Source organism: Urocitellus parryii, chromosome 15 (assembly GCF_045843805.1).
Source record: "Urocitellus parryii isolate mUroPar1 chromosome 15, mUroPar1.hap1, whole genome shotgun sequence".
NCBI classification, from domain to species: domain Eukaryota; kingdom Metazoa; phylum Chordata; class Mammalia; order Rodentia; family Sciuridae; genus Urocitellus; species Urocitellus parryii.
In genome coordinates, this window is record NC_135545.1 from 41,487,749 (window position 1) to 41,512,555 (window position 24,807).

General features: G+C 47.7%; 1 protein-coding gene and 1 pseudogene across 1 annotated transcript; one reads left to right on the top strand and one right to left on the bottom strand.

Annotated features, from left to right (window-relative positions):
- The first annotated feature begins 7,081 nt into the window (after positions 1-7,081).
- Positions 7,082-15,865, top strand: LOC144250351 (cocaine esterase-like). Its single transcript, XM_077793017.1, has 12 exons — positions 7,082-7,157; positions 9,549-9,753; positions 10,666-10,807; positions 11,526-11,659; positions 11,741-11,999; positions 12,428-12,526; positions 12,806-12,946; positions 13,056-13,136; positions 13,367-13,514; positions 13,897-14,034; positions 14,517-14,589; positions 15,029-15,865. Exons 1-12 carry the CDS (start codon positions 7,082-7,084, stop codon positions 15,213-15,215), a joined length of 1,683 nt encoding a protein of 560 aa, XP_077649143.1. The 3' UTR covers positions 15,216-15,865.
- An 8,549-nt stretch (positions 15,866-24,414) lies between these two features.
- Positions 24,415-24,684, bottom strand: LOC144250523 (protein kish-B pseudogene; annotated as a pseudogene).
- Positions 24,685-24,807: the final 123 nt, after the last annotated feature.

Genomic DNA, 24,807 nt, shown 5'->3' on the forward strand with positions numbered 1-24,807 from the left:
GAGCCTTATCTCAGGTAAGGTGGGGCTCCTCATAAATCTTGGGTGAAGTGTTCTAGCTCTGAAGCTGATTTTTGCCTCTTTCTTAAATACCGTTTGACAAAGCTTACATATATTGTCTTTTTTAAAAGTTCATATGAATGTTAGCTAGCACAATATGTTATTACAAATAAAACACAAATTAAAGAAAGGCTGAGAGTTTTTAACATTTTTGGGGAAAAGTAGCAAAATGCTTTTGAGTTTCACAATATTAACCTTAAATAGATTAGGCTTTCATTAACTCAAAAATACATTTAAATTGTATCCCAGTGTAAAAAGTAACATAAAGCTTTATGTATCTTACTGATAACAGCTCCAGTTGTAGAACATTAAATGATATAAATAAGTCCCCAATGAAATTTGTTATTCTTATGAATCTAAAATTACCATACAACTTTAGTTTGTAGAACACCAGCTTGACATAATGTTCTTTTAAACCTTCTACCTTAAAGATTTGTTTACCTGGAAGATAAGAACATATTTCATATACAAAGAAGAGGAATATCACCATAATTATATCGATGTTTTTATGTTAATCAAATTTAGCTTTTAATGAAAACTTAGACTTTGTAACAGTTGTTGTTCAACAGTTGTATTTACCTAAATTCCTTCAAGTTATTTGTTCTAAAAAGTAAAACTTATAAACACAATGTTATGGGTAAATTAATGTTTTAAAAAAATCCTTGTCATTTTAACATGTAGATTAAACTTTGGTTTATATCAGTATATTAATATTTGACCTTAGGAAAAAACCTTCAATAGCTTTGACTGATTCTTTCATATATATATATATATATATATATATATATATATATATATATATGCAACTTATACAGATCTCTTTATCACTGAGTTAAACCCTCTTATTTACTTCATCACAGAAAGACTTTCTTATCCAGAAACATTTTCTTTTCCTTCTATTAAATATGGTTCCATAACTAAAGCCTTCTAATTTCTCTTTCCCATCTTTAAACAAATCCTTTTATATTTACTTTTTAAAATAATCCTTGTAAATTTCTGAATTTAGACAAATTATTCCATTTTAATGAAAATAAATTCTTTGTTATTTAAAGTACTCTAATTGAAACACAGTTAAAACTTTCGGACCTATTTGAATAGAGAATCTCATTTGTTTACCATTTCATGAAAATACAATATTCAAGTATATAGAATTATACCTGTTGGGATAATTTAAATTTTCAGTAACCTTGTTTTCAGTGGTAGGAGACAGTTGGATAGGATCATGGAAAGTTAGATCTTCTGATTGGGTTAGGTATTGGAATTCTTTACTGTACCCTGTGGGACTGGAGGTGAAAGACCCTAGCCTCCTTTCCATTGTGGAGAGGTCACTAAGGGACAAAGGGACATGTACCTGGACAACTCCCTCTGACCCTGCTACTTCACAAAGGGAAGCAAAGGTGCAGGCTGGGTAGAGGGGGGAGAGCAAGAAGGAGTACCAGGTGGACACAAAGTAGGTGAGGGAGGTCCCAGAGGGGTCAGAGCAGAATGGTAGGGAGGGGTTTGTCATTAGGGTCAAAGTCTGGGTTTAAGCAGGGTCCTGAGGGCGAGAAGAGAGAGTTTAAGAGCCAGCAGAACCTGGGCCAGAGAACAGGAAGAGCAGAGGGAGAGTTTGGAAAGAAAGAAAGATAGGCCTGAGCATGGGGGATATCTTTGCATTTCCCAGAGCGCTCCCCAAATTTAAAAAGTTTCATCAAAAATGTTGGGCTCTAGAGTGCTGTTAAGTGACCATTTGGAATCATTGTCTAAGGTACAGAGGGGCCAAATTTGGTTCCAGAGACAAATTAGTTTCTGTTCCTTTAAGTCAGGGGTAAGGTGGAGGGAGTCTGAATTTGCTAAAAGGCAACCCAAGGGTGTCCAGGGCATGGCAGAGGTGGCTGCACCCATGGCAAGAGGGAGAGAGAGAGTTCCTAGGGAGGAGCATATTGAATGAGGAAGAGCTGACCTCAGGGTGGCAGCTGGGGCTAAGGCCCACAGGGGTTCTCAGTGCCTGGCACCAGGGCTTTGAGCCCAAAGAGTAACCAAGACCCAGAGAGAGATCTTTTGCTAGGGGTGAGACCTTCTGAGCCTATGGACCCAGTTGATGGTAGGGACCAACCACAGCTCTGGAAGCCATAGTTGGGGGTGTCCCAGACCAAAGGGAAGCCTAGGAGCACCGGGTGTTCCATGGTCACTTCTCGGGACCCGCAGTTCCTTTGAATTGACTAAAGGCAGGGGAACTTACCCGAATCAGCTGGTGGTGGATGAGAAATCCAGCGTTCAGTGAAATGGAATGTGTGTGGTGAGGGTGTCCTAGGACCCAGGATAGGATCCCAAAGCAGCTCAGGTCCCAAAGTGAGAGGAAGATCCATGGGAGAGCCAATCCAAGTCATGGCACCACTGAAAGGACACTCATGAGGTTCACGCAAAGTCCAAGGACCACACCACACAGCAGAATCCCACGCAAGAGATTTGTTGTCAGTAGCATGGAGTGAACTGACAAGGCTGTCCTTCCTGGGAGAGCAGCAACAAGCATGCTTAGGGGTTGCATCATGGGCTGGGGTGGGGTGAACCTTTTAACAGGCACATTCAAATCAAAGCCCGGGAGGCCCTGAATAAAATGGTTCCCAACCTAAAATGGCGGAGATGATGCCAATATTGATCTCATGCCAATACTGGCTCAAAATTAAGAATGAATAGAACTAGAGATGTAATTCAGTAGTAAAGTTCTCCTGGGTTCAAACCTCAGTCCTGAAAAAAGAAAGAAAGACAAAGAAAGTAAGATGCTACCAGGTTGGGAGTCTGTGGAGAGCTTGCTTTTGGCTTTTTCACTCATGGACGGCACCTTCTCACTGAGTCATTACATGGTATAAGAGACAAATAATGCCTCCCATGACCATGTTGAAGCCAGAATTAAAGACAGACAGTCAATGTAGATAGGTAATAGAGTCAATGAAGAAAATAAAGGCCAGTTGGAGTCCAGAAAGTTGGAGATCACCCCTGGGAGACTGGAATGGAAATGCCTCCTGAGCATTTTGATTACCAGGATTCCTGCCTATACTGCCCCTCCTAGAAGGGGGTTCATGAAGCACCCCCTGAACAGACAGGGAGCTGCTAATTAAGGTCCCCTGGGCTGCAGCTTCCTTCCTGCCCCAACACTCCACCTTGTCCCTTGCAGCCCACCAGTTTCTCCCCTTTTGGCCATTCCACAGCATCTCCTGGGCCTCGTCAGGAAGCAAGAGATAAGGGGGAAGAGAGCAGGAAAACAGAGAAAGTCTAAAATGTCTAAAAGGTGCAGGATGCTCTCCGTCTTGGGATATCAGGATACCACCAGCTATGGCCCCCTTCTTTCTCCCAGGAGATGTCTGTATTACTACTTTTTGAATAAAACCTCCTTTATAGCTTGCCTTGGCCCTTCTCTAGTGTTCAGACTTAGACATTGGAGGAAGAAGAACTCATCACAATACCCAGTGGTTTCCTATTCATCCTAATGCTTTTTCTTTTGGTACCTGGGATTGAACTCAGGGGGAATCAACCACTGAGCCACACCCCCAATCCTATTTTGTATTTTCTTTATTTATTTTTATTTTGAGACAGAGTCTCACTGAGTTGCTTAGCACCTCAACATTGCTGGCTTTGTATTCCCCATCCTCCTGTCTGAGCCTCCAGAGCCACTGGGATTTCAATCATGGCCCACCACGCCCAGCTATGAACCTAACTTCTAAAACCATCATATTGGAGATTAGGTTTCAATGTGTGAATTGGGTGGACACAAGTTTTGAGACCCTAGCACAAGGGTCCTACAACCCAAGATTCAGAAACCAAATTTGCAAACTACTGGAAAATGTCTCCTATTTAAAACAACCACTTTCCCATCTATTTCCATTCCCACCCTTGTGGGAAGCAGGACTGGGTTTTTTCCATTGATTCTAAAGCCTGGGCCAGCTGAGTATGTCCAGGAGAGCCAAGGGGCATCCTCACGGTCCTGTCTCCTGAAGTTGGCTCTTATTCCCTGTAAATCTGCAGACACTATGAGCCCCACACTGACATGACTATAACACTGAGTCATATAGCAAGAAGATGCTTCCCTGTGTGGTGTGCCCTGGAAGAGGCCTTGGAGGCTCAGGAGGTCCAGAGAAGAGATTCTTGTCCCTGGTTCCTTGAGAACCTCTCCCTCCAGTAAGGTGTCCTTCTCCCAGAATTCCCCCTGCAGCCTCCTGATCATCCCCCACTCACTATGGCATCCACATCATTGATTTTCCTTCTCCCCTCATTGCTCTCCCTAAACTTCTCTGGCCCTTCCTTTAAAAACCCTCTCATCTTTTCTCATTGTACAAAGGTAGCAAATAATGCTCAATGTGCCTCTGGGTTCCCTCAAATCTTTTTCTCTCAGACATTCAGAAGCTGGATTTCTCATCCCAAAGACCTTGGGAGTGCCCCACTCCCCAACCTTTGACTGACATGCCCTCCTGGGGCACCAATTTTCCCAAAGGAGAAGACCCTCTTGTTTCCATTCACTACATTGAAGCCCAAACCAAGACCTTAATGAATTTCATGCAAAAATGAAAATTCTGTTTTGTCATCTGGGCCACCAGGGCACAGACAAGGTTAACATTAAGCCTGGAGGAATCCAACACAGGAAAGACTTTCCTTTTGGTGAAGACTGATGGGTGCATCCTTATAGCATTTACTCATTTTCTGTGAACATGCCTCCATGTTTTAGTTCTTCAAAAGCACACTTTATTATACAAAGGGGTTTCCACGATATTTTGTAGATTTTTAATAGCTTTTTAAATGCTTTAGTGTGATATGTGTGTGTGTGTGTGTGAGTGTGTTCAGTGATAGGGACCACACCTACCACCTTGGCCTGCTAGGCAAGCACTATACCACTGAGCTACATTCATTCACAGCCCAGTGTGGAATAACTTATATACAATTAAATTAATCTCTTGGGTATACAATTTACTCACTCTGAGGTAATATGTAAGATAGGCAAACACCACCACCACAAGTTTTACCAGTTTCTTTCACTTCCTAAACTTCCTCATGCCCCTTTGTAGTCCTTCCTTGCCCTGAATCCTGCTCTAAGGCAGTCACCTAATTGCTTGGGTTCCTCTAGTTGTCTTTGCCCCAAATATGATGCAAATGGACACTTTTAGGAATGACTCTGTCACTTCACATCCTATTTTTGAAATCCAGGCAGATCTCAGATTCCTTTTCCTGGGAAGTGGCATTTCTTGTAGGCACACAACAATATGTATTCATTGACCAGTTGATATACATCTGAGTGACTTCCATTTTTTGACTAATTCTAATGAAGCTCTTAGGGATATTGTCAGAAATTATTTATATAGACCCATGGTGTCATTTCTGTTGAGGAGAGACCTGAGAGGACAATTGCTGAGTCATATAGTAAGTGTGTGTGGAACTTTTAAGGGAAATAACAAACTCTTCTCCAAAAGGACTCTGTCACTTTGCATCTCTAAGCAACTGAGGGTATCATTTGCTCCATATCCTCTTCAACACTTGGTCTGATGGTCTTAGATCAAATTGTATTTAAAGGACCTGTTGGGGGATCTCATTGCAGATGTTTGTTTTGACTTTTAGACTCTGTTTCCATCTTCCATTCTCTCTCTCTCTCTCTCTCTCAGTCTCTCTCTCTCTTTTTCTCTCTTTGTCTCTCTCTCTCATCTCTATATATGTATAAGATATAATATATACAAACACATACACAGATATGCTGCTGAGACTCTTCTTCATTTCTCATTATTTCTATTATCTTGGTCTTTGTCAAAGCCAAGGCCTCTGTAAGATGGTGCCATAAATGGCAGAGCACATGTGGGCCTTCACCCTAGCAGACTCCAGATTAGGAGGAAGCACTATGTTGTCCAGTCGACACAAAAGTGCTTATACTAGGACTTAACTGGGAGGAGGACCAAGCCCAGCTATGAATTAGATCAGGAGACTCTGGGCAGAGTAAGCATCTGGCCAGGCAGGGGCTGGGAGATGGCTGGGAGCAGAAGATACTGCAGAAGAACTGAATCCACAGCAACCATACTCATTGGGTGGAGGTCAAGGAGAAGCAGTGCTCCCAGCATGCTGTCTCCTGACATCTGGAGAAAACTGATTGCTCCCCAAAGTGGCTGAGAAGGACACAACACTGAGCTGTAAGAGCCTATGGGGGGTGGGGAGAATCTAGCGAAGGATGGTTTGCAGGGGAACCTCCAGGCTGCCTGAAGTTGAGCCCCACACCCCTTCATTAGGGAAGTCAGGTTGAGCAGGTCCTCCTCACCCACACTGGCTTCCATTCACCCCTCCAGGGCTCAGGATGATTCAGAATCTCTCAGAGACACCTAATCCCTGGGAGTTCCCTGGACGGGCAGGTACTCATTTCACATCTTTCCAGTGGATAAGTGACTGTAGAAGGGACCTTGGTCATGTGTTGATGGGGTATCTACAGAAATGCCTTCAAATTAGGGCCAGAATAAGAAGGGAGAGGCCCTCAGATGTTCTCAGATGATGGTGTATAGAAGATTAGGGACAATTGAAAGGCACCCAGTCAGCTTTGAAGGTCACAGTCACACCTCCCTGCCACTGTGTAAGCAGTTCCCCACACTCCAGCAAGTTCACATGTATTTCTCCATCTCTGGAAATCTTCATTCTGCCCCCTCAGAGAAGCCCCTCAGGTTCTTCCAGTTACATCCAGCTCTCTGCTCCCTCCCCTCTTCCCCAAGACCCTCATGGGCCTGTGACAGCAAGGACAGAGAATTAGTGACTCCAGGTTGTGAGGAGAGGGTCCTGGATCTCAGAGGGTCTGCAGAGTGTTGGAAAGTGGCCAAGGGACGAAGAGGGTTAGGGCCCTGCCCGCTGCACACTGCCTCCATGACCTCTGAGAGTTCAGAGTGACTCTCCTGCAGCACACCCCTTGCAGGGCACCACCTATTTTCCAGCCTTCTCAGTGTCAGGTTCAAAGTCCCCCTGGGCAGAATGCTGCTCTGCATTTCCAGGTGAAGCCCTGGGAATACAGAAGCAGCCCTGGGAGTCCACCATGTGCCTGCATCGACTTCCTGCCTGGCTCATCATCGTGGCCTCTGGGCTCCTGATGCTCCTCATCCAGGGCCAGGGTGAGGCTGCCATGGGGAGGGTGGTAGAGACCGGGCTGGATCTGCCAAAGTGCCCAGAGACAGAGCCTGAGCCTGGAGGGAAGGCACCAGGGCGGGGGAGTTGGTAGAGGAGACAGATGAAGGGGATGAGGGGCTGGAGGGTGAGCCAGAGAGGGTCAGAGCTGCCTGGGGACACCCCCATGGAGGAGTGAGCTAGTGTGAGGGGATTCTGATGGGTTTGTGACCATTTAGGTGAGAGACAAAGATGAGTTGTGTGTAAGACCTGGACCCTATTTAAGACCTAGATGGGCCAGTGGAAGATCCCAGGACTGGGTGGGCAGAAGACTATGGGAATGGAATCCAGGGAATGGGCAAGTCAGAAGCCTTCTGGCAAAGGAACAGGGACAGGGACCTTTCCCTCCTGTGTGTGGCTGTGGCTGTAGCTACTACTCCCCCTTGGATAATAACAACAGCAGTAAGAAGAGCTTGCTGGTTACATTTGGCTCTGAGTGTTTTGACCCCTTGGACAGAGAAGTGCTGGCACCTTCTGCAGGGTCCACAGGAAGGTTACTGGCCCTAGGGGTTACAGTAGCTGTGGTACCACTTCTCAACACTGATCTGAATGACTGCTGGGTTCCTTTCACTGGTCAACCTGAACTGGCATGGCTTGGATTGTTCTAGGACAAAGGCGATGTGCTCTGTACCTGCTAGAAATCTCTAGGCCCTTATCAGAAGGTGTTGGCAGGAGAGTACCATGCCCAGGGAGTGTAGGCAGCTCTGGATCCCTCCCACCGCAAAGGCTCCTAGTGTGGGCATTGGACATAGACCCAACTTTCCTAATCTAATCTGCACAGAGGAATCCATGCTCACCTGTCCCCCTTGGATCATCGCTGACAGGCTTCCTCTCTTACCTGGCATCTTACAGAGAACCAGAACTTTCTCAAGAGGAAGATTTTTCTAGTTTCACTGAAAGATTCTATTTTCAACAGTCTTTTTTTCTTTACCTCACATAGAAAAATTAAAAAAAAAACTGAGTCATGAGAGGGTATAGAATTGAGCCCCACAGTCTTCTGTCCACCAAGTCCTGGCTCTTCCACAGGCCCATCTAGGTCTTGAATAGGGTCCAGGTCTTACACACTACTCATCTTTGTCTGTCAACTAAATGGTCACAAACCCATCATTTCTGTTGTGACCTTTTCCACATCTGGACATGAGGACACTTCATACCACTCCATATATACATGTTTAGATTCCTCCTGCTGTTTCATGCAGGGCTTGTCCTCATGGAAGCAGCTATATAATGTCAGCAGAGTGTGAGCAGAAGTATTTCACAGGCTTTGTCCTTTTTAGTAACTAATATCAGGCATTAGTGGCAGCGGCCACATGAGTTACATGGACCAAGATCCCTCTGGCAAGGCATTGAGTGGAGACAGCATGTTGGTAGGGACAGGAGTGTGTCTTTGGACTTGGAGGGATGCTGGCCAATTTCCTTCTCTGGTCCTGTGAGTGGATGCTGCCCTGGCCTATCCTGTACCAGGAAGCATCAAACATCAGATCCTGGGGCATCTCATGGGAGAGAGGAGGAAGGTTGAAGTTCTTAACGTTTTCTTATGGAAACCAGCTCAGATCTGCGAAGCTCTAGAGTGAGAACTGGAGCCTGGGGGAGGGAAGGCTCTAGTGATGTGGGAGCTGTGGAGATGAGGACAATAGCAGGAGGACTGTGGACCTGACTGCGTAACTCTCTGCACCCTGAAGCACAGAGAGGACTGGGGCATCCTGAGGGCTGCACAGCACCCAAATGCGGACCTATTCTGGGACACAGAGAGGAGATAAACCCCATATGCCCACCATCAACTCTTAACAAATATCATGGCTTGGACAAGCGAGATATATCTAGCTTGACTTTCCATTGCCTCCTTGCCCTGATGACCAACCCCAGGAGGGACAAGAGTTTTATGGCCTGAACTCATAGCTCACCGTTCGTATCTCCTTACATGAATGATGCTTCTTTATGTCATTTCTTGTCCCATCAAGTATGAGATCCTTAAGGATAGAAATCTTTAGTTCCATTCCCACAGTCCTCCCAGTGGGTGACATGACCTGGCACAGTTAGTGCAATGGACATTCTTGCCCCATCAGCCCAAAAGACATTCTTCTTGAAGTTGCTAGGGCTAAAGGATGGTGGCAAGTCACAGGGGCCTGGTGAGCCTGGAGAGATAGGCTGTGACCTTTTCGAGTGATAGTTGTTGTGGGGATAGGAATTACGGATGGGCAGAAATATTCTGAAGTGAATGTTGACAGATCAGGCTCCTTCCACGAGGCTGAGCTGAGGAGGGCCAACCAGGCCAAGGTGCTGCAGGCCAGCCGGTGAGTGGGCAGACCTGAGCCTGAAGTGCATCTGTCTTCCCACAGGCCAGGACTCAGTCAGCCCTATTCGAACCACCCACACCGGGCAGGTTCGGGGCAGCCTTGTCCATGTGAAGGAAACCGATGTGGGGGTCCACACCTTCCTGGGTATTCCCTTTGCCAAGCCACCTGTAGGACCACTGCGCTTTGCAGCCCCTGAGCCCCCTGAACCTTGGAGTGGTGTGAGGGATGGGACCTCCCACCCGGCCATGTAAGTTCTCCTGGGGTCTGGGAAACCTCAGGGCTGGGGTTGGGGTGGGTACTCCGAGTCCTGGGCCAGGCTACTGTGGCTTCATTATCTACACTGTACTACAAGGCCTGAGGCTGTAGACCAGTGCTAATGTGTTTTTAGCAACCTAATGTACCAGCTTTGAAACCCCGCCCTAAATGAACAAATGTATAGAAATATATCCCTCTGCATTGGGGCAATCCCCACATTCATTTTTCTAATGCAGGAGTAAACCTGCCAGGCCCCTGCCTCAGAGCTTGGAACCCAACAGGCATTAGCTCCAGGTGTTGAACACAAGGGCAGAAACACATGTCCCTGGATTTGGCTTACTCCAGGGGCTCTCTCCCACCAGGGGAGATGTGTCTGGGAGAGGGTCGGCTTGGCTCTCTGAACCTATAAAAGACCTTGACTCCAGCAGTCCATGCTGCAGATCCCTGAGGAGGGTAACAGTGGTGGCTCCTTGGGGACCCCACCCACAGGGCCAAGGGAAAGGGGCATGGGCTTACAGCTCAAGACTTAGTGGAGGGGTGAGGTTTTCTGAGAGTCTCGAGTTGGGCTGTGGGATGCCCCATTACCCTTCTGTGAGAAACTAACCTCCATCCACTCAGTCACCAGCTGTGTGGGGACACCTATGCTGTTCCAGGCCTGAATGGGGACAGGGATAAGAAGTGAATGTCAACACATGCAGCCTGTGTTTCCCTGGGGGTCTGGGATCATCCCTGCTTCCCTGAGCCTGTGGCCTGGAACTTAGTGGAGAATGACTTGAATGAAGGATCATGTGAGGCAAGGCACCAGTGAAGGCAGGGAGTGAGGTGGTCTGGGATCCAGTCAGGACCTAAGGTCTGGATTGACCACTGCTCAGCCCCTGAAATAACTGTATTCCATTGTCACCAGGTGTCTGCAAAATGCAGATGCATTGAATCTAGAGGCTCTGAACCTAGGGAGTATAAACTTGCCTCCCATCCCCATGTCAGAGGACTGCCTGTACCTCAGCATCTACGCGCCTGCACATGCCCATGAGGGCTCTAACCTGCCTGTGAGTGTTAAGTCATGGTCAGTTGAAGGGTGAGAGAACATTTTGGGGAGAACATTAGAAGCGGGCTTGGGACATGGTTCAAGGTAGAGAGCTAGCACAATGCTATGAAGGCCTGGGATTGACCCCAAGTACTACATAACAATACCAATGACACTGGAAGTCACAAGTTCAGCTGGCCACCACTGTGGTGTGAACTACCATGAAAAGTTTCTCACTATCAGCTCCAAGAAGGCCTCTTATGCAGGCAGGAAGCTGACCTAGGCATGGAGTCAAAGAGCCTGGATGCTCTCAGAGGCCAAATGTTCTGACCCACTGATCAACTCACCAGCTTGTATGCAGGAGATTCATTCAGGTGATCAAATCTGCAATTTTGCAGTCACTACATTCCATGACCATCGATTAATTTGGGGGCCAGAGATTAGATGACACTTTAAATTAATGTTCAAGTGGGGTAATAACAGAATCATCACTTTTCTTTTCCTTTCAGAGTAGTTCTGAGAGAAATAGATCCGGATTCTAATTGGTGATACGACCCCAAACTATTGGAGGCCTGAACTTCCAAATTGAAATTATTCTGTGATGAGTGCCATAGGTCATGAAGTCCTACTAGAGTTCTGTGTGGGTAGCTACACAGCCAAAGTGGTGTTCAGACTAGGGGATCAGCCATGATGGGATTGGGCACGGTGCCTACCACATGGTATATCTCCTGATTTCCCAGGTGATGGTCTGGATCCATGGTGGTGGCTTGGTGATGGGCTCAGCTTCCATGCTTGATTGTTCTATTCTGGCAGCCACTGAAAATGTACTGGTGGTCACTACTCAGTACCGCCTGGGAGTTCTGGGCTTCTTCAGGTGAGCCTGGGACAGGGATGGTCAATGAGGGCTGAGTAGACAGAGGACTAACCATTGATCATCATCCTTTCCATTTCTCAGCACTGGAGACCAGCATGCCACTGGCAACTGGGGCTTCCTGGACCAAGTGGCCGCCCTACGCTGGGTCCAGCAGAATATCGCCCACTTTGGAGGCAACCCTGATCAGGTCACCATTTTTGGCGGGTCTGCAGGTGGCACTAGTGTGTCCTCGCTTGTGGTGTCACCAATGTCCCAAGGTCTCTTCCATGGTGCCATCATGCAGAGTGGGGTGGCCCTGCCACCTGAATTTATCACGAGCTCATCTAAAGATGTCTCCACAGTGAGTATCCTTTACTACTCAAGGCCAAATCTGCTGCCTCACCCTTCAACTTCAGAACCTCTGCCACAGTATCTATTCCATGAAAACAAAGACTATGCAGGTGTCTCCAGAACTGGCCACCACCCCAGTGTTTCTGAGGATCTCAAAGGTCAGAATCCACACATCTCTGCCTCAAGTGGTTGATTTTGATCTAGGGTCTGCAAAGGTACACCTGGGAGCCTCCTCCTCAGAAGACCCATGTAAGCAGGTGTGATGGCTCCTCTGGCTGACACCTGAGCTTCAGGGAAGGTGGAAGGATTTCATACTTGCTGCAATACACAGATGGCTCCCTTTGAGATTTATGGGTAACCTGCACACAGCTGAGACCTTAGGCAGCAACCCCCGCCCTGTCTGTCGGATGATTCAGCCTCTTTTTGGTGCCTTTACAGATGGTGGCCAACCTGTCTGCCTGTGGGAAAGTAGAGTCAGAGGCCCTGGTGAGCTGCCTGCGGGGCAAGAGTGAACAGGAAATGCTGGCTATTACCAAGGTGGGCTGAATGGACGTCAGTGAGGACACAGGGGTCATGGTGTAAGGAAAGTACAGTGATTTCTACTGTGGAACAATGATGTCATTTTCAAGGCTTGGTCTTCTTGTATCCTCATAGTTCTGGATGGGAATTGAGATAAAAATATGCTAAACCAGGTGTAGAATCTCTGAATGTTGGTGTGAGAATCATGGGATGAGTAGGATACATTGGAAGTATCTCAGGTGTCGTTAGAAAAGAGACTTTGCTTCCCATAATCATGGACTTTGAATGCCCCCTTAGCCCTTCAAGATCATTTCTGCTGTGGTGGATGGGGCCTTCCTACCCAGGCACCCCCAGGAGCTTCTGGCCTCTGCTGATTTTCAACCGGTTCCCAGCATCATTGGTGTCACCAATGATGAGTATGGGTGGTTCCTTCCCATGGTGAGTCTCCTCTTCAAACCCCCTTGATAGTGTCAGGTGGGAGTGGGTTTGGACTTCATACCTCCTGGTCATCTCACCCCCGACTCTATACTATCTTTCCACCACACAGTACTTGGGCCCCCCTGAAATGCAGAACGACATAGACAGAGAAACCATGCGAGCTGTTCTGCAGAGAATATCAACACAGAGGGTGAGACTCCTGGGGTCCTGGTCCAGGCAAGAGTGCAGCCAGACACTCTTCCTTTTCAGGAATCCACAGGAACAAATGTTGATCTATGTAAATTTGTGAGTGGGGCCACTGCACAGCTTGACACCATTGCCCTCTTTTTTGGCATCCCAAACATCAATCCCCACCCTAAAGTTCCTGCCTCCCTGCCCCAGAGATTGTCTAACATGACTCTCCCTGATCCCCTGGACTAGATGATGTTACCTGCCGAATGTGCTGACCTATTGATGGAGGAGTACATGGGAGACAACGAGGACCCCCACACCCTCCGACTCCAGTTACAGGAGATGATGGCGGACTTCATGTTTGTGATGCCTGCACTCCAAGTAGCACATTATCAGAGTGAGTGTGTCTGAACCTGAATCCTGGCTTCCTAGGAGACAGCTCAGAGCTGTGGGTCCCAGGTGAGGTCTGGTGTCAGGTCCTGACACATGTCTTTATCTAGACCCTGTTCCCAGGTACCTGAACGCCCTCATCTCAGTAAATCCTTATGGCTAGAGTGAGACATAGACATCATACACATTTTACAGAGGAGGGAAATAAGATAGTGGCATTCAAGGACTTGCCTGTCACCATACAGCCAGGAAGTCCAAGACATGACTTAACAAAATCCTTCTAACTGCCTCTGATCCATTCTGGGCTTCCAAGCCCCTGTGAAGATTCAAGCCAGCTTTGGACCTAGCAATCTTGTCACCAAGAGTGACACATCCTGTCCACCCTCCAGGTTCCCATGCTCCTGTCTATTTCTATGAGTTCCAGCATCCACCCAGCTTCCTTAGAAACCTGAGGCCTCCACACGTGAAGGCTGACCATAGTGATGAGTGCATCTTTGTTTTTGGATCCTACATCAGTGGCATCAGTGGTGAGTTCTCCTTGTTCCACAGGAGCATTCTCATGGGTACAGGGTGGCAGTCACTCTCATGGTACAATGAGGAACTGGGGTAAGGGAGAGCATGGGATCCAGTGTCTACCATCTTACAACTCAACAGGTCATTCCAGGATTAGACCTTTCCCACTCCAATCTATGCTTCTTTCTACCTGTTCTCACATCAAACATGGTATCTAGCATAGGAGAAGAGGGGGTTGGGTAAAAGCCAAGTCATTTCTTAAATGACTTCACAGTGTTCAAATAAGGAAATTTCTATGCCAAAGAGGAGCCCAGTGTTGATTCAGTTAAAGGCTTGGAGTAGTAAAGGCAGGTTGGGCAAGCAGAGGGCCTGGCCCCAGGACTCTGTGATAGGAAAGGGACACAAGCCTGGGGCTGGGGTGGTGAGTGTGGCACAGGAGTGGACAGCTGGATGGGGAGTTGGCCAGGACCTGGACCCTTGCTTCTTCCTCCCACAGTTGAGCTCACTGAGGAGGAGGAGCTGCTGAAAAGGAGGATGATGAAGTACTGGGGCAACTTTGCTCGAAATGGGTGAGAAAATCTGCCTGGGGGCACGGGCCCTCCACTGTTCCCCTTGTCTGAAGTGACCCCATTAGCTATTGTGTGTCTTCCTCCATCACATCTTAGCCCTCTACCCAACGGGAAGACCCACACTAAAAGAGGGTGCTTTTTGGGTACAGGTCACTGGTCTCTTCTCACAGTGGTCCAGAGGGTGAGCCATTGTGCTGGGCTACCTTGGGAGCCAGCCTCTCACAGGGAAGGGCAACACAGGCCAGGTTGCTGTGCCCTGTGTGGAATGACACAAGTGAGAGGTCATTACTTTCCTACATTAGGACAGCTCTCCCCATTCTCAACACCTCTGTGTGCATGGCTGGCTACCCTGTCCATAATTGGGGTTTAAGGTCAGGTCTGAGTTCAACAGAGCTCAGACTGACCCTCGCCCTGCCTTGCTGGGATGGCATGTGCACAGGAACCCCAACGGAGAGGGCCTGCCCCACTGGCCACTGTTCGACCAGGACCAACAGTACCTGCAGCTGGACATCCAGCCTGCTGTGGGCCAGGCCAAGAAGGCACACAGGCTGCAGTTCTGGACCAAGACCCTGCCTCAGAAGATCCAGGAGATAATGGGAGCTGAGGACAAGCACACAGAGCTCTAGCTTCCTTTTCAGCAAGGGAGGGGTGTGCTAGGTGTGATAGGATCTTCCTGTGGTGCCCACACATGCCCATCCAAGAACCAGGGTTGACCCACTCATTCACATAGCTATTCATCCATCCACTCCGCCATGGGTCCTCTCCTGTTAGACACACTCATTAATTCCCAATGTAAGCCCACCTTCCTCCTCATCCCACTGTGCCTGAGTCCCTCCCTCCCTTCCACCCCTCTCCTTCCCTACAACCCCGTCTATCCCTTCCTCCCAGTAGCCACACCCTCCCATGCTCACAGTGAAGTTTTAGGAAGTGGTGCTGGTACTTTTCTGAACCTCTTGCCCACCTCTCAGCACTTACCACATGTTTCTCATACCAGTGGGACCTCTGTAGAAAACCTGGACACCACAAACCCCAGGGTTTTACTCCATCAGCCTCCTGTAACAACAGCAACAGCAACAACAACAACAACAACAACTCCAATAATAACCTAGCTTGGCACGGTGGCACATGACCATAACCAAAGCCACTCAGGAGGCTGAGGGAAAAGAATTACATATGTAGCACAGGCTGGCCACTTGGGGAGACACGAACTCAAAGTAAAACAACAAGTCCTGGGAGAGTAGCTCAGTGGTAAAGTACTTGCCAAGCATGCACAAGGTCCTGGGTTTGATTACAGTGCTAACAACAAAATATCAACAAATAAATAAATAAACTGGGTATCTCATAAACAATGCAAATGAGTTGTCTTCTGTGTTGGACGTTACAAGTCCAGGATAAAGATGTTAGCCTATTTGTTGTCTGGAGAGGTCTTGCTTTGGTTTCTAGATGGCACCTTCCCACCATGTCCTTACTGGAAGAAGGGGTGAACAAGTTCTCTTGGGACTATTTGACAGTTCCTAAACCCTGTCCCCACCCAATGATTCATCATTTCAGACTGGCTTTTTTTCTTTCTTTTTCAATCAAAGCCCAAGAAGTAGACTGATTTTATTAGTTATGCATTGTGTGTGTGTGTGTGTTGTCATTGTTGGGGATTGAGCTTAATGCATTAGAACTTAATGCACTAGAGCTTAGTGTGGGCTAGCCAAGCACTCTACTACCTGAGCTCTATCCCCAGCCCATGGAGACTGGCTTTCAATGTATAATTTGCAGCACAAAAACTTTCAGGCCAAACATCTAACCCATCCAGGCTATAAACAAAACCAGAGTTCCATATCCCTGAGTCCACCTGGAGATTAAATGTCATTCATCATTAACATTTCAATCTATGGACATACTCATCTATTTCTGTCCCAAGGAGGTGACTGGCCCCATCCTTATGAGAAGCAGGACTGGGCTTTTCCATTGGCTTCTGGAGCCTGGGCCAGCTGGGTGCATCCTGGAGAGTCAGGTGGGGTCCTCAGGGTCCTGTCTCCTGAAGTTGCCTCTTATACTCTGTGGCTCTGCAGACACTGAGAGCCCCACACTGACACAATCACAACACAGCTGTGAAGATGTTTCTCTGTGGGGTGTGTCCTGGAAGAGGCCTTGACATGCCAGGAGGTCCAGACACATAGCAGAAGGGATTCTTGTCCCTGGCTCCCTGAGGATCTCTCCATGTACAATCTTTCAGAATTCCCTCTGCAGCCTCCTGCTCACTATGGCATGCACATGGTTGACTTTCCCTCTCACCTCATTGATGTCCCTAAACTTTTCTGGACCCTCCACTAGAAACCCTCTCATCTTTTATCTCAGTAATCAAAAGTGCCAAATGAAGCTCAACACGCCCTTTTGTTCCTCCAAAGCATTTTCTCTCTGTCATGGAAAGGCTGTGTCCCTTACTCCAGGGACCCTGGGACTCCCCCTTTACCCTCCGTCTCACCAACTTGCCCCCATGAGGGACCACTTTTCCCAGCAGAGAAACTCTCCTCTTTCACCCAGTGTTTTTATTTATTTATTTATTTATTTATTTACTTACTTACTTACTTATTTATTTATTTTTTCACCCAATGCATTTTAGCCCCACCACAGGGCACCAAGGCCTTTAGGGCTAAAGATGAAGATTGCCGTGTTTCCCATCCTGGACACCAGGGGGCAGACGAGGATAGAGGTAAGCCTGGGTGACTGGATCTCTGCAGAGGTGAAAAGACCTTTTAGTTCCTTTTAGGGTACAGGGACTGGTGCATAATCCTTCCACTCTGTGCTGCAAACATCCCTTGTGCTCCTGCTGCAAACATGCCCCTGTATGGTTTTCAGTTCTGAGCATGCACAGGATGCTTCCCAGAATGGGTCCTCAGAGTATTTTTCAGACTTTCAATAGTTTCAGTAGCTGCTTGTTTTTCTTTTCTTTTAATAATATTTTTTAGTTGTAGATGGACACAATACCTTTGTTTATTTATCTTTTTGTGGTGCTGAGGATTGAACCTAGTGCCTTACCGGTGCTAGGTGAGTGTTCTATAAGAGAGCCACAACTCCAGTCCCTTCAGTAGCTTTTTTAAGAGCTTTTTTTTGGGGTGGCAGGGGGTACTGGGGATTGAACTCAGGTGTTCTTGACCAGTGAGTCCCACCCCTAGCCCTCTTTTCTATTTTACTAGAGACAGATCTCACTGAGTTGCTTCGTGCCTCGTTAAATTGCTGAGGCTGGCTTTGAACTTGCAATTTCTTCTCTTTTTCAGGAGTGGCCTTGCATGAATACTTCTGCCACACTTTAAGCCGTTCCCAGTTGATGCACACCTGAGTGACTTCCATTTGTCCTCCTCCCTCTTATTTTTTTTTTCCCTTTTTAGTGGAGACTTAACCCATGAGTTCTCTAAAACTGGTCTACATATCCATCCCTGTTCATTTTAGTTTGAGTTGGGTCTCACTAACTTGTCCAGGCTGGCCTCCAACTTCCAATCCTCCTCCTTTGACCTCCTGAGTACCTGAACTGCAATAAGGGTACCATCATGCCTGGCTTAGGCTATTTTACATAAAACTTGTGGTGTATATTTTCAGAAATCACTTAGTGGACATGTGCTCTTCTTCTTCTTCTTCTTTTTTTTTTCTGGTAAAACTCTGAGATAAGAATGCTCTGTGTTGGGCTGGGGATGTGGCTCAAGCGGTAGTGCACTTGCCTGGCATGTGTGCGGTCCGGATTCGATCCTCAGCACCACATACAAACAAAAGATGTTGTGTCCGCTGAAAACTAAAAAAAAAAAAAAAAAAAAAAAAAAAACTAAAAAAAAAATCTGTGTCAAATCACTGAGATTGAGTGAAACTTGTTTTTTCTTTCTTTCTTTCTTTTTTTTTTTTTTGGTGGACAGGGTACTGGGAATTTAACCCAGGGTTGCTTCACTACTGACTACAGCTCCAATCCATTTTATATTTATTTATCTTTTAATTTGAGACTGGGTGTCCCTAAAATACTGAGGAACTTGCTTAGTTTCTAAAGCTCACCTTTAACTCAGAATCCTAGTGTGTCTGCCCCCTAAGTTGCTGAGATTATAGGGATGTGCCAGTGCTCCCAGCTCTGGGCTGAACTTTTAAGGACAATGTCTAGTTAACTCCCCAAATGACTAGATTATTTTTTATCCCATTAAACAATACGAGGGTGACAGATGCTCCATATTCTCACCAAAACTTGCTTTTAGGGGGTCTCAAACCTGATGAGATGGAAAGGATGGTAGCAGGGATTTGTCACTGCAGATATTTTTCTGGAGTTTTAGCTTCTGCTTCAATCTTCTTCTCTGTGTTTCTCTCTCTCTCTCTCTCTCTCTCTCTCTTTCGCTCTCTCTCTCTCTCTCTCTCTTTCGCTCTCTCGCTCTCTCTCTCTCTCCTCTTCTCTCAGACTTTCTCTAGATCATTACATATATGTCAGTTTTCCACCCCACCCCACCCCCACATGCCCTAATGCTCTGAAGACTCTTCTTCATTCCACAGTTTTACTGTTAGTTTGGGGACCTTCACCAAGAGGTAGACAGCAACTTCCAGGTTAGGAAGGAGCACTGTGTTTTTCAGTTGACATAAAGGAGCTTATAACACGACTATGAACCGGGAGGAGCTGGAATATCTCAACTTCCACAGTCCCAGCTATAAATTTGGTCAAGAGAATACAGAAAGAGAGAGTATCTGCCTGGACAGGAGCTGGGACAGTGGCTTGGACCACAGTGCTTTGGATGGAAAACTTTCAATTAAAAAAAGACCTTGCTCTTTAGGTACAAGTCACGGACACAGCCACCTGAGAATATTGTCACTCCTAGAAAAACACCAATAAAGACACTTGCTATCCTGGTGTGTAGGAATGAACCCAGGCTAGAATGAAGAAGCCAAGGCCTGTTAGAAGAAGGTACTGAAGGTCATCTGAGGTGGAGCCCACACCCCTTCCTCCAGGAAGACAGGCAGAGCAGGCACTCCTGTCTCCTGCTGTATTCCCGATGTCCTCGCAGGATTCGAGAAGATTTGACATCTCCTGGCTATGGGTCTGTCTCCCCAGCAGCACCAGATGCCCAAGAGAGCCCTTCCAGGTCCACAGTGCTAGAACCAGAAAGACCTCCAAATGTTTGTCAGGTGCATAAATAACAGTAAACTCAACCTCAGAGGGAGCTGTCCTCAGGGGAAGCCACAGGGTAGGGACAGAGCAAGTGGAGGGGGGTGGGTTCTTGCTTGCTTGCTTGCTTGCTTGCTTGCTTGCTTTCTTTTCTTTTTGGTGGTGCTGAGGATTGAACCCAGGGTCTTGTGCATGCAAGGCAAGCACTCTACCCACTGAGCTACATCCCCAGCCCAAGGGGGTTGATTCTTAAGAAGTGTCACAGTTGCAGTCACCAGTGTATTTCAACAGAGCAGCCAGGACTGAATAGGGACAGGTTTACACAGACCCTCAGACCTGGACTACAAGGACCTTGGAGGGAACTCGGGAAACTATGAAGGCTGAGAGGAAGAAGGACGTCCCAACCATGGGCACAGTCACACTGCCCAGTTTGCTCAGACAGTCCCCTTCACCCCCCAAGGTCATCATTTCTCACCTGTGGGGGTCTTCATTTTGTGTCCCCCTCCAAGAAGCCCTCCTGGCTCCTCCAATTACAGCCCACTGCTCCCTCCTCTCCACCCCAACACCCTCATGGGCCAGTGTTATGGTTTAGAGAGGAGGTGACCCCAAAGTTCATGTGTGAGACAATACCAGAAAGTTTGGAGGTGATATGATTGGGTTATGAGAGCCTTAACCAATCATTGATTAATCCCCTGATGAGGGTTCACTGGATGGTAACTGTAGTCCTGGAGGGTGGAGCTGGAGGAGGTGGGTCACTGGGGTGGGCCTGGGGGTATGTATTTTGTCTTTGTTGAGTGGAGCTCGCTCTCTTTCTGCCTCCTGGTATGATGCCTTGAGCAGCTCTCCTCCACTACACCCTTCCACCATGATATTCAGCTTCTCCTTGAGACCTAAGGAATGGACCCGCTGTCTTTGGACTGAGCCCTCTGAAACCAGGAGCCCCAAATGAACTTCTCCATTTCCTTGTTTTTCTTGTCAGGTCTTTGGGCCACAGCAGCAAAAAAAAAAAAAAAAAAAAGAAGAAGAAGAAGAAGAATAAAAGAGCCAGTGGCTGCTGGGACAGTAAACTAGTGACTCCAGGGGTGAGGAATGAGTTCCTGAGATCTCAGATCAGCAAAGAGGCAGGGAGTCCTGTCCTGCTCAGTACCCACTGGCTCTGTAACCTGTGCGGGTTCAGAGTGGTTCTCCCACAGTGCCCAGCTTGCAGGACACCACTCATTGCTCTGCCTCCTCCCTGCAGGGTCCAAAATCCACCTGGGCCCAGGTCCTTCTCTGTGCTGACCTCTGAAGCACAGCCAACTGCAACAGCACAGAAACAGCCCTGGGAACTGACCATGTGGCTGCACAGACTTCATGGGTAGCTGGGCATCATGGCCTGGGGGGTCCTGTGCTCCTCCTCCAAGGACTGGGTGAGGCTTCAGTTTGGGTTTGGGGGGACAGAGTCTGGAGTCCCATCAGCCAAATGGTGCAGAGGAAAAGACTGAGGCTGCAGGAGGATAGGTGACAGGGAGGGGGAGGATGGTGGAAATGATAGAGGACAGAGGGGAATGTGCAGCCACCCAGGTGTCCACCTAATGCCAGGGAGACTCCCCTGAAGTGCAGACAGGGTCAGTCAGCCTGATGTCACCAGCACCATGTAGAATGCAGGGTATGAGGGGAGACTGAGGAACCCAGAAGAGCAGGGCCACCTTCCCTGTCTCTGGACGGGGCATTCAGGACACTGAGTGCTGGCTGTGATGGAGCTCCAGCTGCCAATGGGAAAAAACAGCCACTTAGGAACAGCTTCCTGCTGCCATTTGGCTCTAGGTCATGTCTTTGCCCAGAGGGGTGACCTGGTTCTCTCAAAGGGGCTCCAGGCAAGGTTACCTGTCTTTTGGGGGAAATACAGAAGGCCCCAGGCACTGTGTCCTAAAGGGGATGTGGGATGTCACTGGGCTCCTATCACTTTATGCACCTGAACTAAAGAAGGATATGGTTTGGCCATTAGGGCAAAGGTTAAAAGGCTCTGAGCCTACAGGCAGCATCTAGGCCCTCATCAGAAGTTAGGCAAGGTTGGCAGGATGCCTGGGCTGTCCTTGGCCCTTGATCCTCTCCCTTATGGGCTTCTACTGTGGGCCCCACTATCTCTTGCTAATCCTACCCACTCTGCCCAGGAGGAGTCCACACTCACCTCTCCCCCATGGCACACCCACAGAGGGTCTTTCCCACCTCCCTGCTGTTGACCAGGCTCCTCTCAAAAGTCACTAGGACTTTCTAGACAAGGAGAGCTGCCCAATCTCACTGTTGGCTGCCATTATAAATATTGTCTTGGCTTTACCCATCAGAAATATTAACAAGTCACAGGAGAGCACAGATTTGGGTTTTACCCTCTTCTGTCCCCCCCCCCCCCCAGTGCTGGCTTCTTCACAGGAACCATCAAGGACTCAGGGTCTTACACTCAATGCCCAGGACATTGTGTGTGTGTGTGTGTGTGTGTGTGTGTGTGTGTGTGTGTGTAAGAGAGAGAGAGAGAGAGAGATTTTTTTCTCATGCCTGGTTTCCATCTGCATGACCACAACTCACCCTCTGGGGCACCATGCTTTCCCCTTCCTATCACAGGAGTCACCTCACACTCTTACATGATGCAGCTTCCTCCACCATCGAGTGGAAAGGATGATGTGCTGTTGGCTTAACAAGTCTCTGATCAGGGACATTTTAGCAGACTTTGTCCATTGCTGTCACGACACACACCTGAGGCATCTGGGATGCTGTCTGTGTACATTACATGAAAAGAAATTTCCCCCAGTAAGGAATTCTGTGTAGGCAGCCTGTTACTGGGAAGAGGTGCGTACCACCCATGCCCCTTTTTGGTACTGAGTGAAACCCCAGGTTGCTTTACCACTGAGCCATGTGCCCAGCCCTTTTCATTGTATTTTGATACAGCATCTCACTAACTTGTTTAAGACTTTGCTAATTTGCTGAGGCTGGCCTCAGCCTCCTGAGTCGCTGGGATTACAGACATGCGTGTGCCTTTTGACTTGGAACATATCTTAGTTGGATTTGGGGTGGTAAAACAATAGAACTGACCTGAAACTGGGTGATTTATAAAGAAAATAAATTTATTTACCTCTGCCGAGGTGACCGTCTCTGGTTTGGTTTGGTTAACAACGTTCAGCTATATCATAACATGGCAATGGTATGACAATGTATGACTTAGTGGTGAAAGAGAAAGCAATAGACAGAGAAGTGGTAGAGTTGCTTTTTTTTTAACAATGTTTTTATTGGATATTGATGGACCTTTATTTATTCGTTTGTTTATATGTGGTGCTAAGAATTGAACCCAGTGCCTCACACATGTTGGGCAAGCACTCTACCACTGAGCCATAACCCCAGCCCTAGACTTGCTCTTTTAGAAAAACTCATACTCACCTCAAAGGAATTAATCTACTCCTGTGAGAGCTAATCCACTCTGAAAGACTAGCATTAATCCCTTCACAGGGCAGTCCTGAGCAGATCACTAGGTCCTACTTCTGAAAAGTACCACCAATCTGAGAACCAGTCATCCATGATAGGGATCTTTGAGGGGCAAACCACGTCTAAACATACCATTCTGCCCCTGCTGCTTGAGGTTCACGTCCTTTTTTCAATGCAAAATGCAGTCATTCCATGCCTATAGTCCTCAAAGGCTGAAGTCTTGCCAGCATGACTCCAAAGTGCAAAGTCCCAAGTCCCATCAGAAACTCAAGGCAAATGACTTCCAACAAGTTACATGGTTTCAGGATACAGCCTTGAAACAGGCCCAGGGCAGACAGTTCTGTGGCAAAAAAGAGGAATAGCATGTATAAAGGGCTCCCAGACCCCCAGCAAGTCTGAAAACAACCAAAGAAGACACTAGATCCCCAAACTCCAAGCTCAGCCTCCTAGACACAGGGCAGGATACTGGTCCCCAGGGCCTTGGGCAGCCCCTCCCCTGGGTTGATGCTGCTTGCAGCCCACATGGCTGCTCTCCTGGGCTGCATGCCATGGCCTGTGGCTTTTCTAGGCTGGCTTTGCACACTGCCGGTGGCTCTACATTTCTGGGGTCTCAAGAGCAGTGGTCCCACTCTCATGGCCTCACTAGGCATTCTGGTGAAGAATCTTTGAGTGACTCCACTCCAACAGCAGAAGAATTTTGCAGTGACTGAACTCCAACAGCAGGGCCTCCAGAAATTTCCTTTGAAACCCCAGGGGAAGCTGTTGTGACAGCAGAGCCCTTGAATTCTCTGCACCTGCAAAATAGTACTAAGTGGGCCACCAAGGTCTGTTGCTTGCTCCCTTTTAGCAGCATCAGGAGTCATGCCTGGGCTTTCATGAACCATGGTTGGACAGATTCAGAGCATTTTGCTAGAACACAAGGAGCAGAATCCTGAGACAATGCTGGGGGCCCTTCCATGGTCTTCTGGGCTTTTTTTTTTTTTTTCTTATCATTGATGGGTATAATTAAACTGGACATTATATGTTCACTGCTGAGAGCCAATTTACACACAGATCAAAGGAAGTTGGCTTTCTGGAGTCCCCTAAAGCATAAATAACATCTGTGACCACAAGTAGTTTTCCTCACATATGGCAGGGGCAGATGCTGTGATGTCATCTTGGGGACATTGATGTTTTTGGCTGAACTCTCCTACACTGGGTCCAGGCCTCCAACAGGTTCTTCACCCCTGTCCCCTTGGTTTGCAGTTGACGAGTTGGGTATTTTGTAATTCATTTTACAAACAAGACATAAAAGGCCATTATGATGCAAGCGATTGCCACAGCAGCATGCAGCCTGGTTCCAATCACAGCAGCTTTGTAAAACACACCCCAAACTCCCTTCTTCTCTGATAGCAGCCAGGTTTTGAGACGAGGTACTTTCTTGAAGTAGGCACAGGTGCAAACAAAGAGCAAACCAAACACCAGAATCCCATCCAAGGAGTACACGTTAGTCATGGAGGGTAGGCTCGGGCCTGGGTAAGGGGTCCAGGTTCAGCGGTGGTAGCGGCGAAGGCGGGGAAACCCGACTCCCCTCTTCTGGGCTCTTGATGGAAGGGCACCTGGAAGATTATGTGTAGGCCTCAGGCCTTCTCTCCCATGGTTTTGAA